General features: G+C 45.4%; 1 protein-coding gene across 3 annotated transcripts in view; it reads left to right on the plus strand.

The window, feature by feature from the left end:
- Nucleotides 1-17,790, plus strand: part of CFAP70 (cilia and flagella associated protein 70) — a 1,359,754-nt gene that overhangs the window by 605,648 nt on the left and 736,316 nt on the right. For all 3 annotated transcript variants that reach the window (XM_069613256.1, XM_069613257.1, XM_069613258.1), the window contains exons 15-17: nucleotides 1,202-1,393; nucleotides 3,418-3,549; nucleotides 4,909-5,034. In XM_069613256.1, coding sequence (XP_069469357.1) covers nucleotides 1,202-1,393; nucleotides 3,418-3,549; nucleotides 4,909-5,034 — 450 coding nt within the window. The remainder of the gene's footprint in view (nucleotides 1-1,201; nucleotides 1,394-3,417; nucleotides 3,550-4,908; nucleotides 5,035-17,790) is intronic.

Raw genomic sequence — 17,790 nt, forward strand, 5'->3', positions numbered from 1 at the left:
TGTGTAATCCTTGGGAGTGAGGGAAGAGGAAAAGCCCCTCTGACGCCAGACGAGAAATGCCAGCTGCCTGCCACGACTACAGAGAGGAAGCAGCGAAGACCGTAAGGAGCTGCAGAGCAGCCAAACAAAGCCGGAAGGCCCGTTGCAGGGAGCTGGGACATCAGGGCGCTTCGCTCGGAGCAGCGCATAGGAAATCAAAGCACTAAGCAAGTGGAAGCAAGCCCACAGCAGGGATTTCAGGCGCTGGGATGAAGCTGTAGAACTGATAAATGTGAGAACGCGGCGGCCCCACTATCTGGGGAAAAGAGAAACCAGTTGGAAGAGTGAATGAGAAAAGGGTTACAAACCTGGAACCCACACCTAAATGTGAAAGAGTTGTATTACATTAGAAAGCCCTGGCGGGAGAGTATACCAAGCAAAGTCAAGTCTGCAAGAATGTGAAGTGAACTAAATGAGAAAGGCCTGGCAGGACAGTATACTAGGCAAATCCAAGTGTAAAAAGAGAATCCTAAGGAAGACCCATGCCCTTAGAAGTTTGAAATATATTGAATGTAAAAGAAGCCTGGCAGGAGGGTATACCAAGTGTTCTGCAAGTCTGGGACCTGCACCGGAGTTGTATGATACGATATGATATTTTGTTTGTAACACTATGAAAAGGGAATTACAAGGAAGACACATGCCCTTGAGATTCAGAATTGTTTCAAACTGTTTGTGTTGTGGCAAGAAACCTGGGGAAGGGGGACATCCCCTGAAAACTGAACATTATTCATTTGGAACCTTCTTGTTGGAGTTAACCCTTTCCTTTGAATTTGAACATTTGAGCACTTTCAAGGCCAGAGACAATACCCTTAGCACCGTTTAGTTAGTTTTTGAGTGTGAGTGCTAGGATAGGAGTTCGGACACATGACATTTTACTTTACACATCTTGACGCACAACAGACCCTTAGTTTTGGTTGAGGGTAGGGAACTACCTCCTAGAGTAGGGATAGTGAGCCATTTTCCAACCCTTTTATTATTTCAATAAACGTTTGTAGCAATCACTGAGTCCTCTGTATCCGCTTCTCATTTCTGGTTCCGAAACCTTGAATGCTGTGGCAAAGAGGAATCATCTTAACACTTGTCTTCCACACTAAGACTTGGGTGCAGGATCTTTTTTGACTAATTTGTCTTTGTTACCACCATTTTGCCCCCCTGTCCACAGGCAGAGAGCGATTACCATAATCAGATTGTCAGCATAACCAACACCATCCTGGATGAGTACAGAGTTCTTTTTGGGCATCAGGTAGCTGCAGAAACAGTGCTGGACAGCCAGACCCTGGAGGAGCAGAAGTGCCAACTCAACTACGAACTCAACCTCAGCGGCAAATACTTTGCCTTTAAAGAGCAGCTGAAAGCAAGTTTACCTTCTCTGTAACTTCTCTCTTCCACATCTAATACTTTCCTTTCATTGCCTTCCTTCATTACCAAAATCTTTGGTCGTTTTCTTCCCTTGCTACCAGCTTACAGTTTCTCTTCTTTATTCTCCCTGCTTTCATGTCTTTGTCCTTTGTACCTATCTCCCTTATTGCCTCCCCAGCTCCCATTCCCTACCCGACTATTACTTCTCTATGTAATTTATTTCTTTCCTCCCTCCTCATTCTGTCTCTTCTTAAACCTGACCCCTCTATAACACAACCTTCTTTTCCTGCTTAACTTATTCCATCCTTCCCAAACTGCCCCTTTCCCTGATTTGTTTCCTGTTATGCCTTTTTCATCCTTAACTCTTTCTTTGCTTTTATGACAACTAATGTTTCCCTTCCTCCATAACTCATTCCATAATTGCCCAACAAAGTTGTTCTCTTTCTAACGCGTTAATGTCTTCCCTTGTAATTGTACTGTCCTAACAACCCTCTTCTCTCCCTCATTCCCATAGTATTTTGCTCTCTCCGTAACTCCATACTTACTTTGCTCCCACCTTTAGGTACTGATTCTTTCACGCGAGAGTCACTTCCTTCTCATAGTTACCCCTTTGTTTTAACCCCACATGCAATTAATTTTTCTCTGCTGCCCCTTTTTCTTTGCTCTTTCTTTCTTTGCTTACTCCCTTTTCTGCCTTCTCTTCTGCATTCCTTCTTTTCTTCTTCTCTATTATTCCTTTTCTTTTGCACCTCTTCTCCTACCTTTGCACTTTAATTTCTCATTAGCTTGCTATTTGTTCCCTTTGGAACGTCCTCCTCACTGGAACTTCCCAGCATAATTTCTTGTTTTGTTGTGTTTTTCCTTCATTTTTGTTTCTTTCCTTATATTGCTTTTGTCATTCTGTCTATACTTCCTTGCCCAACTCCCGCCTAGCCTCACACCATTTTCTTCATAGACTATTAAGTGAATTCAGCTGAAATGTATTGTCTTTGTCCTCCCTTTGAACTGCATTTACTCCACGTCAATATCCACTTGTTTCCTCAACTATGTTCCTCCCTAGTAACTCCTTCATAAAATCCAGTCTTCCTTCCCAGTTTTTTAAAACTTCTTCATGACTCGCCTTCACCAACCAGCAACCCTGTTTACTAGAGCTTCACCCCATCATCTGCCCCTACATTATTTCATCTATACCTCAATTTACCTCATTAATGGGGCTTTCCAGATCTTGAACCCTGAGAAAGAAGAAAGCCAAGCAAAGGTAATTGCTGTGTATATCAAGGCCAACAGTCCCATTTCACTTCCATTTTGCCTGAGAAAACATTGGCATGCCAGTGAACCACCCTGACTCAATGTGTGCTTCCTTCCCATTTAACTTGCACTTAACTGCCTCAAGATCAACTCTCCAACCACTATTCTGTTTCTACTATACATTTCCTTTCATAGCTCCTTTTCCTGATGTTTTCGCTGCTAATGATTCTCTCGTTTCTTAAACTGTTTTTATGTCCCATCCAACACCATCCTCCTTGCCATTCATTCTTTCGCCCTTCTTTACGTCTTTCATTCCTTTCTGTCGGCTAACCTGCCGCTCCCCCACTTTGCTAACTTGTAGTACTTATAATATTTACAATTGCCATTTGGATTGTGTGCCATTATTATATATATATTACGGTTAACACTAAATCATAATAGAAAAGTAGTTTTTCAGTACGTCTTATTAATATTGTTATAATTTAGTGGTTTTGGTTAATACTTTTGTTATTATGTAATGTTCTCTGGTTCTAATTGTTTGTTATTATTGTTTATAATAATTGCTAAAATATATCATTTGTAAATATTTGTTTAATATTAATAATGAGTTTGATCATTTTTACTATTACCATTTGTCCTGTCCTGCTGCCCGGGTTAGAGGAGTGTTCTGAGAAATACACGAAGTGCCATTAATGATTTTATGAGTATGGAGGCTGTTTGGGACCTACTTTACTGAAATGCACAGTAAGTGCCATTTTGTGTTCTGTTTAGCACGCCGTGGTAAAGATTGTGAGAGAGAAATATATGAAGACGACAGCATTTGAGGATCCAGACAAGCTGCAGGCCTTTCTGAGTGAGCTCTACGTCTACTTGGTGGATCAGATGCATGTGGCGATGAACCAGGTGGGGAAGGGAGCTCTCCTGGAATTCTTTTTCGCATTTGTATGCTGTTTTGACTCAAGATACACATTTTTCTGTGTCTCCGTTGCTGTCCCAAACACCATGTGTTTGCCCTGGTAGAGCCAGTTACAAGTCACATACTGACGTAAAGACTGATCTTGTGTCCTAAGGGCTTTGTGGTTCAGAGGCTGCCATGCAGGAAACACTAGGTGGATTTGTCTCAACCGTGGAGCCACGAGACAGGCCACTAATACTGCCCAGAAATCACTTACTGGGGGCTGAGAGGGCACCTTAAATATCTGCAAATGGACCTGGCCTGTGCCACTACATAAGTGAGCCTTGTTGCAAAGTGCATTCCAAGCGGTGTCCAAGAACCCTTTGTATCAGACCTGTCTCTGTACCATTGCATGGATTCAGCAGCAGATGTATATGGGCATTATTAATTTAATAAATGCTTGCGATCTGCATTCAGAGGATAATTTAGGCTGCGGCTTTGCAAGTTCTTGTGGTGGGAACCTGGCATATATTCCTGCACTGGGGCTCTCTGCAGCAGAGAGTAGGCACTGCAAAGTATATGCATGGTTCAATCTCGTAGGCTTCTGCACCAGCTTTGTTTATAAATGTAGGCTCTGTAGGTTTCCCTCTCACATGGGTTCTTGGTGTCACATCACATGCCATCATTAGGACAATAGTCAAGGTTAGAGCTCTATAGGGTCCACCATGCCTAGTAAACAGAAGAAATGAATAGCAGCAGTTCTGCAGGGGTCATTCAAAATGTAATTCAATTGAATGCAATTTGCAAAAATAATAAAAATGCATAACATAACCAGAGACTGATACATTTAAATGTAAATAGATACTGGGGAAAATTGATCCTTTTCCATCCAAAAATTCCACAAAGGCCCATACAATTTGAAACTGATTCTAAATGCAAATCTGTCAAATAAAAGTTCAAATAAAATCTATGTCTGTATCTAACATTTCTAAGCTCAGAGGAAATGGGTATAAAAACACATTTGACAAAGAACATGACACACATTTGTGGGTGGCACTTTTAATGTTGATTTTTCAGTCTGCATTAGTAGCTGGTAAGATAGTTCAGTTGTAGATTTGCATTTGATGTTGTGCTTAGGTGCAAGGTTCTCTTCAGCGACTCATATTGTACTAATACAAATGCCTCATAATAGGGGCAATGTATAATGTTGTTTTGAAGCCCCTTTATGTCCCACAATCTGAACAAATTCTGTCCCATGTGCAGTTCTCTCAAGCATTGGTTCTGCAGAAATTGCAATTACTGTGGCTATAAGCTAGGGCATTGTAACTATTCCCAGCACTCAGAAACCTCTATTTGTTGATTGACAGACGCTATCAGATGACAGTGTTTGCCCCCCGCCACCCTCCTTCTTGGACTCCAAGCAGCTGCGACACTTTGCACGTGAAGCCGAAATCAATGAGAATTTTGAACAGGCAGCAGCCTACCACCAGGAGGTGAGGAACAATTTTTTGTGTTTGTTTTTACCAATATCTATTAGTTCCCATCACAGCTTATAGTAACACTAGCCCCAGCTCCAATGCTAATAAGATATTCAATAAACAAAACAACATAAACAAAGCTGAAATCATACATGTAACATATCAGTTAATCAGTGAGCCATAACTGGATAGATGTTATGGTAGTAACAAGCACCCAATGTATAAGTGAGATTTCTTGACGTTCAGTAAGCAACAGAAAAGATTAACAGGGTACAGTGCAGGTATAGGACAGAGACCTCTGTAATGTAAATGCTCAGTGCAATACACTCGGGAGCTTTGCTCTCAGTGTTCGAAATAAGTCAAACAATTCTGGGTTTCTGTAACTTAATATCTAGTTATAGTGAATGCGCTCAGCCTACATGGGGAATGTGACTAGTGATACGAGGTGCTCATTCAGTATTAATAACGGTCCTCCTTTCATTATTTTCCAACATAGTATGCTCAATAGTGGCTCATCCTTCTATTTACTCAATCCATGTCAACAATGATGGAATGCTAGTAAAAAGGTAAAGCATTGCTATCATACATTTGGCATGGATACAGCTTAGTTGAATGGATATAAACTTCTATTAGCTTCATCTCAAGGTAGACATAAAACCCAGCAGTCACATTCTTGGAGATCACAAATCTGCCCTACTGGTCACTCTCTCTAGCACACATGTCGTGTTGCTCAAGAAGCATGTGATTTCTGGACAAGACAACAATAAATGATAGAATGTGGTCACATCTGAATGACATTTTGGGCAAGGTGCTGAACAAGAGGCAGCCATCTTATGTTTCATAGAAGCAGTGTTGTATGCTCTATGCAAGATTTGTATTTTAGCAATTTATTTTCAAACCAGGAGGAATTGCTTTGACCTGTAATGATATTGATTTCCATATCTGCATTGGCCTTGACATAACTTTGCCTTGCAACCAAACGCAAGTATGCATCTTGAAGACACATAATCTGCTTAAAACCACTATTGCAAATGTTTCCTTAAATGTAAGCAGACTGCTGCCCTGCACAAGCGTCACCTTTTACTTCTAAAGTGACCTTACATCACGTCAATGGAGGTGCCTTTACCCCCATGTGTTCCTTTTGCTCTGCGGAACGCCCTAACACCATACTTCCGCAACTATCTCACCCAGATTTGCACTGCTCCTCCGCTCATCATCACGTTATGATCTATGATTGTCCATACTGCCTAATGTGGTTATCTAACTATATGCTAGCTTAAACATGATTACTTATATCCATTACTCAACCAGGTGTACAGTTCACCAATGTACATTCTCTGCTCTTGCTCCTATTGCCAATGCAAACTTATTTACCCATATTCTGATGTAAACTGATTTACGCATGATTCAAATTACATTTCAATGTGGATTAATGTTGCCGGAACTTTTGTATAACTCGTCTTATGCATAGCATGGCTGTTAGGCACCATAGCCAGACAAATTGCTTCACTTCATCCAATATAGCATACCTGCCACTGCTCCATGTTAAATGTTTTGCTAGACCCCATCGGCATATTACTTTATCCACTACCCTGAATTATTACATGCACTAGGCCAACCACCACTCCTCACACTTATAACAACTAGCCACAGTTCCAAATACGTGACACCACACCTAGCCAAGCATTAGTTTGCCCAGTCATGAACTTGCTCACATTATCACGAGCATTCTAAACACTTTTCCCCATTATTTTTACCAAAAATTGCATCTTTTACAACAGTCTCCACTGCTAATGGCAAAATTAATGACACTCTGATACACACTACAACCTACACTTTATGCAGAACATCCAGCATATCCTTATCTGTAGCCTCAAGACTACCACTGTCGGACAATATCAGTCCTACCACTTTTCTACTCTCCCTCCGCCTATAGACAACCAAACCTAATCGCAAAGCCCTAACAGTGCTAAGCAATTCTCTGCCACTCACACCAACCCAATGGATCAAACTGTTCACCACAAGACCTACTCCCAACCAACCTTGTCGAACAAAAATCAGGAACTCTAGACTTGGTTCTAGATTCAGGACAGCAAGCCCCCGACCAATTAATGGCATAAATAAAACCAACAGTAAACCCATGCCTACAAATATAAAAGTAATTAACCCTCTGAACAGAGAAGTCATTAATAATCCATCTTTGCGAGAAAACACCACTACTACTAAAAAGAACCCAGATAGTACTACATTGTCCATCAAGGGAGCTCTCATAAACAGCAGATCCCTGCCAGCTCATGCAGTTGATACTGAAGACCTTATAACCAAGAACAACCTTGACTTCTTAACCATAACGGAGCCCTGTCTTCATGCTCCGGCAGGGCCTTCACTCTCACTCGCCATACCAGACGAGTACACGATCATCAGACAAGATAGAGAATCCTCTAAAGGCGGCAGTGTTGCCTTTATTGCAAAAACCCTACTAGGCCAAAGGTCCTTACCCAACCAAACATTCCCTACAGGGGAACTACTATCGATCAAGCTACCCATCACATCATGACGAACTACGACCATCAACCTTTTGTAAAGACCACCTGGACCACTTTCCTCCTACGAGGAAGATGTTAATACTCTTCTTACAGCAAACACCAAACCAGGGTCCCAATTTATGCTATTAGGAGACCTCAACCTAGGTCTGCATGACCCCAAAGATGACAATGCTTTAGATGTCGCTAACACTATATCGGAACTAGGTTTCACACATCATATCTCTCACCCTACCCACAACAAAATGAAAACACTAGATTGGATCGCAGACATTAACTGTGACACTAATATCCTTTCTAACACACTCTGTGCCTGGTCTGACCACCATATTATCCTATTTACCATAGAGGACAGCAACCGTCCTGAACACTGCAACCCACTCGCACCTCCTACACTTACTAGGTATAACCGCAACATAACAATAGTGAAACTACTCCCTCTGTTACAGCCCATTCTTAACCACCCTATGCACAACAATGACCCATCCTCTCTAGTTGATCTGTACAACAGCACACTACTCGGCACCATCAACACAATAGCGCCACTGAAAATGCAGAAAGCCAAACCCTGCTCACATTTAAACAAACACTTGGTCCACCCCGCACCTCAGAACCTTGCGCAAAAACAAAAGAACTGCCGAAACACAATGGAAAAGCCTTCCCACAACACCTAATAAAGATACATTTATAGAAGACTCCCTCACTTATAAAGCTGCCATCCTCCAATCCAAAAGCGATTCTTACAATAATACAATCATCAAAGCAACATCTAGCGCCAAAGAATTGTTCAATATCCTTAGTGAGTTGGAATCTTCCATACCACCACCTGAGACCTGTACCAAAGACAGTGGATGGTTTACCAATATACAGAAAGCACTACTAGATAAAATTGAGCTTCTTCAAGCCAATATTGAATCAAACAAATGTAGCCTTACCTCTGACTCTTCCCAATTCCTACGGTCTACATCTTCACCTGATCCACACAATCTGTTTAAGTTCTCACCCCTCTTCACTAAGGACGTTGAGGACATAATAACGAACTTGAAACCACCAAGATGCCAGGGGGACATCTGCTCAGCAAGGATCAAAGAGGCAGCGAGGGGTCTCACACCCTTTATTACTTCAATAATTAACATCTCGTTTGAAACTAGCATAGTGCCTACCAATCTAAAAGATGCCTGGTTCCTTCCCTTATTAAAGAAACCTACCCTTGACACAAACATCCCTACAAATTACAGACCGATTACAACAGTTCTGTTCCTTCTGAAAATTCTACCTACCTTCGGATCCAAGAACATCTTGAAATCAATAACCTCTTGGGCCTCCAACAATCAGGCTTTAGACCCAGACACAGCACTGAGACAGCTTGATTCATCTAAAAACACAAATGGACATTATAAAAGATAAAGGAAATCTAGCCCTCCTTCTGTTACTTGACTTATCGGCTGCCTTTGATTTAGTAAATCATCAAGTCTTATGCAACCACCTCATGTCTGCAGCCCATTACTCTGACAAAGCGACTGCTTGGATCCAGTCATTCTTGAACAACAGACCTACGGCATCGGCCGAGCCAGCACTAGTAACATGCAGAGTACCCCAGGGTTTTTGCGTCTCCCCGACACTCTACAATATTTTCATGAAGCCCCTCTTCTTTGATGACTTAGACCATTTGCGTGTGTCTCTTATACGAACTATGCTGACAACACCCAAAATTGTCATCCCCATCACTGGCGACTAAATGACACTTATCGAATCATACAAGCTTGGATGGCTAAACACGGACTGTGTCTTAATGATGATAAGACAAACTTACTCCTGATAGGTTCACAAGGTAGACTCATCAGATTGAACAAACAGTTAAACTCGTTTAATATTGATGGCCGCAACATAAAGGTTTTCAAGGAAGTGAAAATGCTAGGCATTTACTTTGACTTCTAATTAACATTGACAAGACAGGTCAATGCGACAGCTTCGGCCACAGCCTACACCTACAAATTAATTAATGCCTGCAGACCCTTCTTGTCCACAACCAACTGCCAGAGCGTTAATCTTATCTAAACTAGACTACTGCAATGCCTTTTACCAAGGAACCAACCAACACAACCTAAAAAAGTTGCAAATACTTCAAAATAATGCACTTAGATCTGCTGTGAACATCCCATATCTCACCATATATCGGAGCTGAAACGCAATGCTCACTGACTGTCAATCCATCAAAGAATTGCATTTTAAACCTTATCACTCACAAATGCCTTTCTAACCTAGCGTCTAAATATTTGAGTGACACATTTTCACATATCCTCTCTGACAGACCAACAAGATCCACACAACTACATGGTCTTACGATGCCCAGATTCAAGCTTCAGACGGCAGGGGGCAGCAGCTTCCCGGTTTTGGCAGCTAAAATGTAGAACACATTGCCAATAACCCTTAGATCAGAACCATCTTATTCTAAGTTCAGGAAAATTGCAAAAAATGTGGCTTACCATGCAGGAAACCCAATAACCTGTACGCCTTATAGCCATGCTCATCTTTTGTACCAGTCTAGGATGCGCTTTTGTCTTTTTTCCACTTTATTTTTATTGAAAGATTGCAACAAAAGAAAAACTAGTCCCCCAAAAGACAGAGCCACCCAACAACTAAACCCCCTACATTATCCCCCCACCCTAACCCTCCCACTAACCCCCCCAAACTACGGGTTGACTAGGATCCTGAAAATCCTCGGTGCTGGAAACTAAGAGCATGGACTGAACACAGAACGCATCTGTACTTTTAGGCCAAGGGGAGTCTCCGCGCACACCCAAGCACATTGCCACTGGTAAAAGCATCAGCAATCCCTCCCCGGCGACATGACATATAGAACTACAAAACAGTTCATAGTTTCAGGGCTTCACAGTCTGCCCTGAGTATAACCACAGTCCAATCCTGCAAAAAAGATGACATAGAATCATTGACAATAGCAGAGAGTTTCTCGTACTCAAAAATAGCGAATAGCTTGGTAAACCATTCTGTCTTGGAGGGTGTTAAGGAGAATTCTCTCTTTAGGCTGAATTTCCTAACCTAGTGAGTCCCCCAGCAGCTTTGCTGGATTTCTGGAGTTGTTTTTTCCTCCTGCCAAGAGTGAGACTCTTTTTCTCCCACTCTTGGACATGATTTATGGTGTTCCTTTGACTGGTAATGTGTTTTATGGGCTATGGGGTCCTTTACTCCATAGGGTCTCATGTGTTTTTACTATGTGTGTTACACAGCACCCTCCGTGCAGTAACACAGGGGTGTCATAGTGACACCCCACCATAGACTCCATACCCTGGGACTGACTACTGTCTCCCAGGGCATGTAAAGTCACCATTTGCTTTACTAGTCCCAAATTATTAACAGAAACCAGTACAAACCATCGTATTGTGGACGTACTGGTCGGGGCAATTCGATTGCCCCAGGGTCTGTTAGTCGAGGGGGCACGTCTCCGTCCCCCCTGATCGAATTTTGGCTGGTGGCAGTGGAAACTACTTGTTATATTCGACCGCAAATATTTTCCTATGGGATTTTCCCATTGTTCGAGGCTACCAACTTTAATTATTTAATTCTCATAGCCTCGAACATACCGCTGGTTTATTTAATTAATATTAATTCGCCGGTTGGTATTTTTTGCCAGGACTCGATTCTAAAATGGCGTTTGTGTTCTCTTCTGTGACTCCAACCCAAGTCGATCCCTTTGTTCCACTTTTTGGCAGGCTTCTCCACAGAAGCCTCCAAAAGTGGTGCCACTCTGTCTGGGTACCACAGGGGGTGTGGGACGGGGTTTAGGCACCCAGGACTGAGTTACCTTGGTAACTCAAGTCGCACTCTTGTGTGATTGGCCCAAGTGGTGAGCCGGCAGGCTCACCACTTAGCATGTTTGATTGACAGCTAGGCTGAGTGAATGGGGGTATGCTGCATAAAAGCAGGGCTTTGGGGACTGGAACTTCAGAAGTCGCCACAGGACCTGAGAATCCGACGAGGGAGAAGCTGAGCCGACCTACCACGACGACACCACCGGTGGAGCCCTGCGGAACCGACTCACCACTTCCCGACGACAGAGAAGATCTCCCGGCTGGAGAGGCTTCTTCCCCTGACTGGTGGGCACAACCAGTTTTACCTTCTTTCTTGGCACCCCAGACTGGTTTGTGGTCGAACTGCCCGTGCCAAGCACCCCGGCGGCCGGATAGCCACTCACCACTGAACCGCGAATCAACGGACCGCTCCTTGTACCTGAGAAACTCTGCGGCTGGTTTCTTCCCTGGCAGTGCAACAGACTCCTGTCTTCCTCCACGACGAGATCCTCTCTTCCCCCGGATGAAGCACCGACTTGCATCCGCTGCCAGGAACAACTGCCCCCGCTGGAGTGTTCTCACCACTTTAAGGTACCGTGTCCGCCAGGCCTCCCTTTCTAAATATTGATACATGGTAATAATAACCCCTTAACCTTTTGGACTGGGCTAGCCGCCTTGACCCTCTAACTGGTCCCTTTCTTTGGTCCAACTCCTTTTTGAACCATTACAAGACTTTTGTGCACTGCAACCGTGTGACCTTGGACACATTTCGTTTGATCCTCTTAAAGTGGATCCGGCCTATTGAACTCTAACTTCACGGTTTTACTTTGCCTTCCTCTTGTGTTATGTTCTTGTAAAAGCGTTGGGATCTGTTTCAATTTATTCTCTGCTTTTCTCTCCCTTTTTAAAACAAATTATTAGAGTGCCATCTACGTTAAGCGCTCACCTCTGTCTGAAAATAAGTGGGGCTTTACTGAAGACTTATCTAATATTCTTTTAAGGGAGTGTATATCTTTTAGTGACCGTGTTTTTGAATTGCTTGCTATTAGTGCCTGTGTGTTTTTCTAGATGTGGTTTTAAATAAATAATTATATCTCTTTTACACCAAGCCCTGGTCAGTGTTTACTTGTTCTATTGTGTTCTCTTGACCTATTGTGAATACTCTGTATACTGCCTTACTCTTCTTGAGGGAAGTCTGACTGCTCAGCCACAGCTACCAAGTGATTCTGTGTGGTACAGACTGCTACCAAGTGGGTTTATCAAACACCTGTAGTCTTAAACCTTTTGCAGTGGTCCCAGAGGGAACTGCACAGGTTTCTGCCTAACAGAGGGCGCTAGAGGACTCTTCCACTTCTGAGCCAGGGCCAATCTCCCCGCTCTCAACATGGCTCCCATTACCCTCGAGAAGGAACCCACCTCCTTGTCTGGCAAGGGAGTGCCCAGAAGAACCTCGAGTGAGTGCAGGGAAGGACATGTTCCCAGGATATCTTTAATCCAGCTAAGAACCTCTGCCCAGTATGAGCGAATAACTGGGCACTCCCACCACATGTGAAACCAGGTACCTTTGTTGGAACACAATCTGGGACACCATGGGGACGCTTCCACAAACATCTTGGAAAGGGCCACCAGAGGACGATGCCAAGAGTGCAAAATCTTAAAATTATGCTTTGTAGCCGCTGTATACACCCCCGCCCCAGGAAGCACCGACCTAAACACGGACTGCCAAGTTCGATCATCTAAGGACAAGCCCAACCGCTCTTCCCAGACACGTTTGAACGACTGCCTTCCTTTTAGATTAGAAGAAATAAGCACATTATAGATCTTAGAAAGGGATCCCTTCCTAGACTTGGCTTCTGCAAAAACCCTCTCAAACGGGGTTAAGGGTCGCGACAAGTCAGCCATCCACCGCGCCTGGGGGAGGATACCCTTTAGCCTCAGATACTCAAAGACCGTGAGCGGCTTGCTCTCAAACACCTCCGCCATTTGGTCGAATTGCAAGAAGGAACCCTTGCAAAACAACTGAGCAGCCCTCTCCAACCCCTGATCAGACCAAGACTGTGTTTCCCGGAAACCCTTCCTGTCCAGCTCAATCGGGAGACCCCACAAGGATGACAGGGGAGAAGGCCAGGAAGAAAGAAGCCTATTGTCCTTAAAGGGCTTCCAAACCGACCACAAGACAGTAAGAACTGGGTGTGACTTAACAGGCCCTGGAATAGAGCTCGGGTGAGCCCACAAAAGGTCCCTAACTTTTCTTGGATGAACTTGAACATCTTCCACATACGTCCAGTATGTTCGTAGATTGTCCCTCAAATGCTCCAGCATAACTCGCAGCTGAGCTGCTTTAAAGTACCCTCGAAAGTCCGGGAAACCAAAACCCCCAAAGGACTTGGGGAGGGTCAAGATAGCCAAGCTTACTCTGGGTCTCCTCCCATCCCAAATAAAACGAAGGACATGAGATTGCAAAGAGGCAAAGAAGGAATCCGGCACCAGACAGGGAAGGGACATGAAAAGATAGAGAAGCCGCGGGAGAATATTCATCTTAGCCACCACCATTCGCCCAAACCATGAAAGAGTCAAGAGGCCCACCTTAAGAGATCGCCCTGGATTTTTGCCTGAAGGGGTGGAAAGTTTAGCTCAAACACCTTGCCTAGGTCCCTGGGAATATTAACACCCAAATATCTGGTAGATTCCTGCTCCACACGCACCCCATATACTTCCTTTCTTCCCTCAATTTCAAGATCTGCCCCCCCCCCACCATCGGCATAATACATGACTTAGACAAATTAACCTTTAACCCGGAGAAAGACCCAAAACGACAAATAAGACCCAACAGCCGTGGGAGAGCCACGCAGAGATTTGTCAGATACACTAAAATATCATCCGCAAACAAGGACAGTTTGAATTCATGGTCTCCACAATGTACCCCCGTAAGTCCCCCATCAGCCCTAATTGCAATGGCAAAAGGCTCCATTGCCAACGCATATAACAAAGGGGAGAGGGGACACCCCTGCCGAGTGTCCCGGGAGAGCGAGAACCCCGTGGACATGCAGCCATTAACCAACACCCTAGCAGAGGGACCATTGTACAACGCAGCAATCCACTTACAAAAATTAACCCCAAAGCCCATTTTCCGCAATACCCTCCCCATGTAAAGCCATTAAACACGGTCGAATGCCTTCTCAGAGTCCAACGACAAGAGATAGGCCTCCAGGTCCTGCTTCAAAGCCTCATACATAAGCCCCATAGTCTTTCTTACATTATCCGACCCCTGGCGGCCAGGGATGAATCTGACCTGGTCGCCGTGGACCAGGGAAGGAAGAAACGTAGACAACCTGTTCGCCAAAAGTTTGGCCAAAATCTTAACATCAACGTTAAGAAGAGAGATGGGTCTATAGGACTGACATTGCTCAGGATTCTTCCCATCTTTCGGTAACACTACAATGAGAGCTGACATCCTAGAGAGGGGCAGGGAACCAGAGTCCAAGGCGGCATTAAACACCTTAGCCAGAAATGGGGCTACCACCGAGCGAAACGTCTTGTAAAACTGGACCGTTAAGCCATCATCTCCCGGAGATGTACCGCTCTTTAAGGAGGCGATAGTGTCCATCACCTCCTGGGACGAAACTGGGAACTCCAACACGTCGACACCCACAGCTGCGAGGCGAGGGATGTGCAGTGACTCTAGAAATAGGTCCACATCCGACCCGTCCCCAGAATAGTCCGACGAGCAAAGACCCTTGTAATAATGCCCAAACTCTGATGGTATCAAATCATCCTGCAGAACTCCCTCCCCGTCCGACCCATAATCCGATTCACCCTCCTGCTGTTGCGAAGCTCCCTCAGGCACCACGCCAGAATCCTGTCCGCCTTTTCCCCCCGCTCCATATACCTCTGTTTTAAAAAAGCCAGCTTTCTCTCCGTTTGTCCCACGAGTAAGGCTGATAATTTAGCCTTAAGATTCTGAAGCTCCTCCCATTGTCCCGGGGCCATCTGAGACTTCAGCTTTCCACCCGGCTGAATGGCAGCAATTTGCTCCCTCAACTTCAATTACTCTCTGCCCCGCTCCCTCTTTCTTCTCGCGCCCATCTCTATGAGCACGCCCCTGATTGTGGCCTTGAATGCATCCCACACTCCCTGGACATTCACCTCCCCTGTGTCATTAAGCCGGAAATATTCATTAATTGAACCCAATAGAGATTCCTTAAGCTCCTTATCTTGCAGCAGCGTATCATTGCATATCCACCAAGCTCTAGCCGGCGTCATCGGGGGAATCCCCAACGTGGCCCAAACTAAGTCATGGTCGGACCACAGGACAACCTCCACACCAAAGTTTGAGATACCATCCCGAAGCGTAGAATCCACCAAGACAAGATCTATCCTCAAACGCCTTGTGCACCGCTGAGTAGAAAGTGAAGAAGGGGTTGCAGTTCCCCTCGATGGAATGCACATCCACCAAACCCAACACCTCATTAGTCTGCCGAAATGAGTCCGCCAACTTCCTCTGAACTCGCTGGTCGGAGCAAGGAGAAAGGGACTTCCTATCCCTATCCAGCGAGATAACCATGTTAAAATCCCCACCCACTATCAGTGCACCCTCCGCAAAGCCCCGAATAGTCTCCCCCACCTTTTCCCAAAAGAGATCCTTTGCCTCGTTTGGGGCATAGACCCCTACCAAGGTAAACAACCTGCTTTTCACTGACCCCTTAACCATAATGTAGCGCCCTTCAGGGTCGGACTTATGAGCTTTTGGGACAAAAAGAGCCTTTGGGGAAACCAAAACAGGAACACCCCGCTTCTTCGCCGCATATGGGGAGTGGAACAAAAACTGGATAGCTTTAAATCGCAGTGGCTGTTCCTTCCCCCTCACCCAGTGAGTTTCCTGGACAAACAAGAAGTGCAGCTTAAGCCTGGAGAGTTCCCTCGCCACCAGGGACCTTTCCGTGGGAGAATTCAACCCCCGCACATTCAGGGACCCCACCAGCAACCTCTGCAAAGAATCATTAATTTAATAGGCCATAAGATGCATTCCCCACCTCTTGGAGACCATACTTGAACATCTGCACCCCCAGCTCACACGCACCAGAAGAGACCAAAAAAGGCCCTAAAACAACCCTCCTCCCCAGAAACCACAGCAACCCTAAACACACCCCCACAACCGTGAGAACAACAAATAATCCCCCCTTTCCCACCCAAAACCATCCCAAAAACACCAGCACCATCTCACCCCCACCCCCTCGCCCCCAACGCCTGGAAAAACTGTGACTTCTCACCGCCGCACCACCAGGCCGCCAGAGAACGGCGCCACCCACATCATGCGAGCAAATAACATTTTGAGCCCCCCATCCCAAAACCGGCAACAAGCCCCAAACACCCCCGCCTGAATTCACCACCCTCCCGACCCCATGTCCTCCACAAAAGCTTGGAACAAAGCAACGAACAAATGACCTATGGGGCAGCTGTGACCAAAGCAAGACCAACCGGATGGCCCCACAAATCCCTCCCTCAACAACCAGTGCAAAAGACTACACCAACAAAGTCAGGGCATAGGCTGCTTTGGGGATGGAGGCACCATCTTCCTAAATTTCCTGTGCCCCCGCACACGGCGCCGACCCACAAAATCCAAAGGGCCAGGGCGATCTCCATCCAGCCCCTTCCCGCTCCCTCCTTCATCCTTAGAGGGGGGTCTCCCAGCAGCTCATGAGAGACTCGCTGAATATCGGTTTCTGAGGAGAGGGAATATTTGTAGCCATCCAGTTCAAATGCAAGTGAAAACCGATGTCCCCATCTATAGCGGACCCCCTTTGACTGCAGCCACCTCGTCAGAGGGCCACAAAGGCGCCGTCGAGCAAGGGTGAGCGCCGATAGATTTTAATTTGAGCACCTTTCCAGTCAATGGGACCCTTCCTGCATGCTAAATCCAAGATCTTGGCTTTTTCAGCATAGTAGTGAAATTTCACAAGAACCGTACGGGGCTCACCCGCATGTCCCCCAGCTCTGTGGGCCCTCTCAATTGTGGGTTCGCTAGTATTTTCGCCATCAAAGAGGCTACGCACAATCGCCTTCACCCCTCTCACAATGTCCGCCTGAGACTCCCCCTCTAGTTCCGGCATACCAAAGACCCTCAGATTAGAGCGCCGTTCCCTATATTCTAATTTGTCCAGCTTGAGGGTGACCTTCTCCTCCCACCTCTCAAGCTCAGCCAACCTCATATCAAATTGCGTCTCAAAGAGGTCTGCAGAGGACTGGTTGGCCTCAAGTGCCTGAACATGATCTTCCCCTGCGTCAACCTTCTTATCCAGAGAATCCAGGCGCTTGTTGACATCCGCTCTAAAGCCTCGTATCTCCTCCAGCAGGACTGCCATGTTGCGGCCCACCGACAGGGCATCTGACGCCTCCAACTGAGCCCCAGCCTGCATGGC

This window comes from Ambystoma mexicanum, chromosome 5p, assembly GCF_040938575.1.
Source record: "Ambystoma mexicanum isolate Mex_15411 chromosome 5p, UKY_AmexF1_1, whole genome shotgun sequence".
NCBI lineage: Eukaryota > Metazoa > Chordata > Amphibia > Caudata > Ambystomatidae > Ambystoma > Ambystoma mexicanum.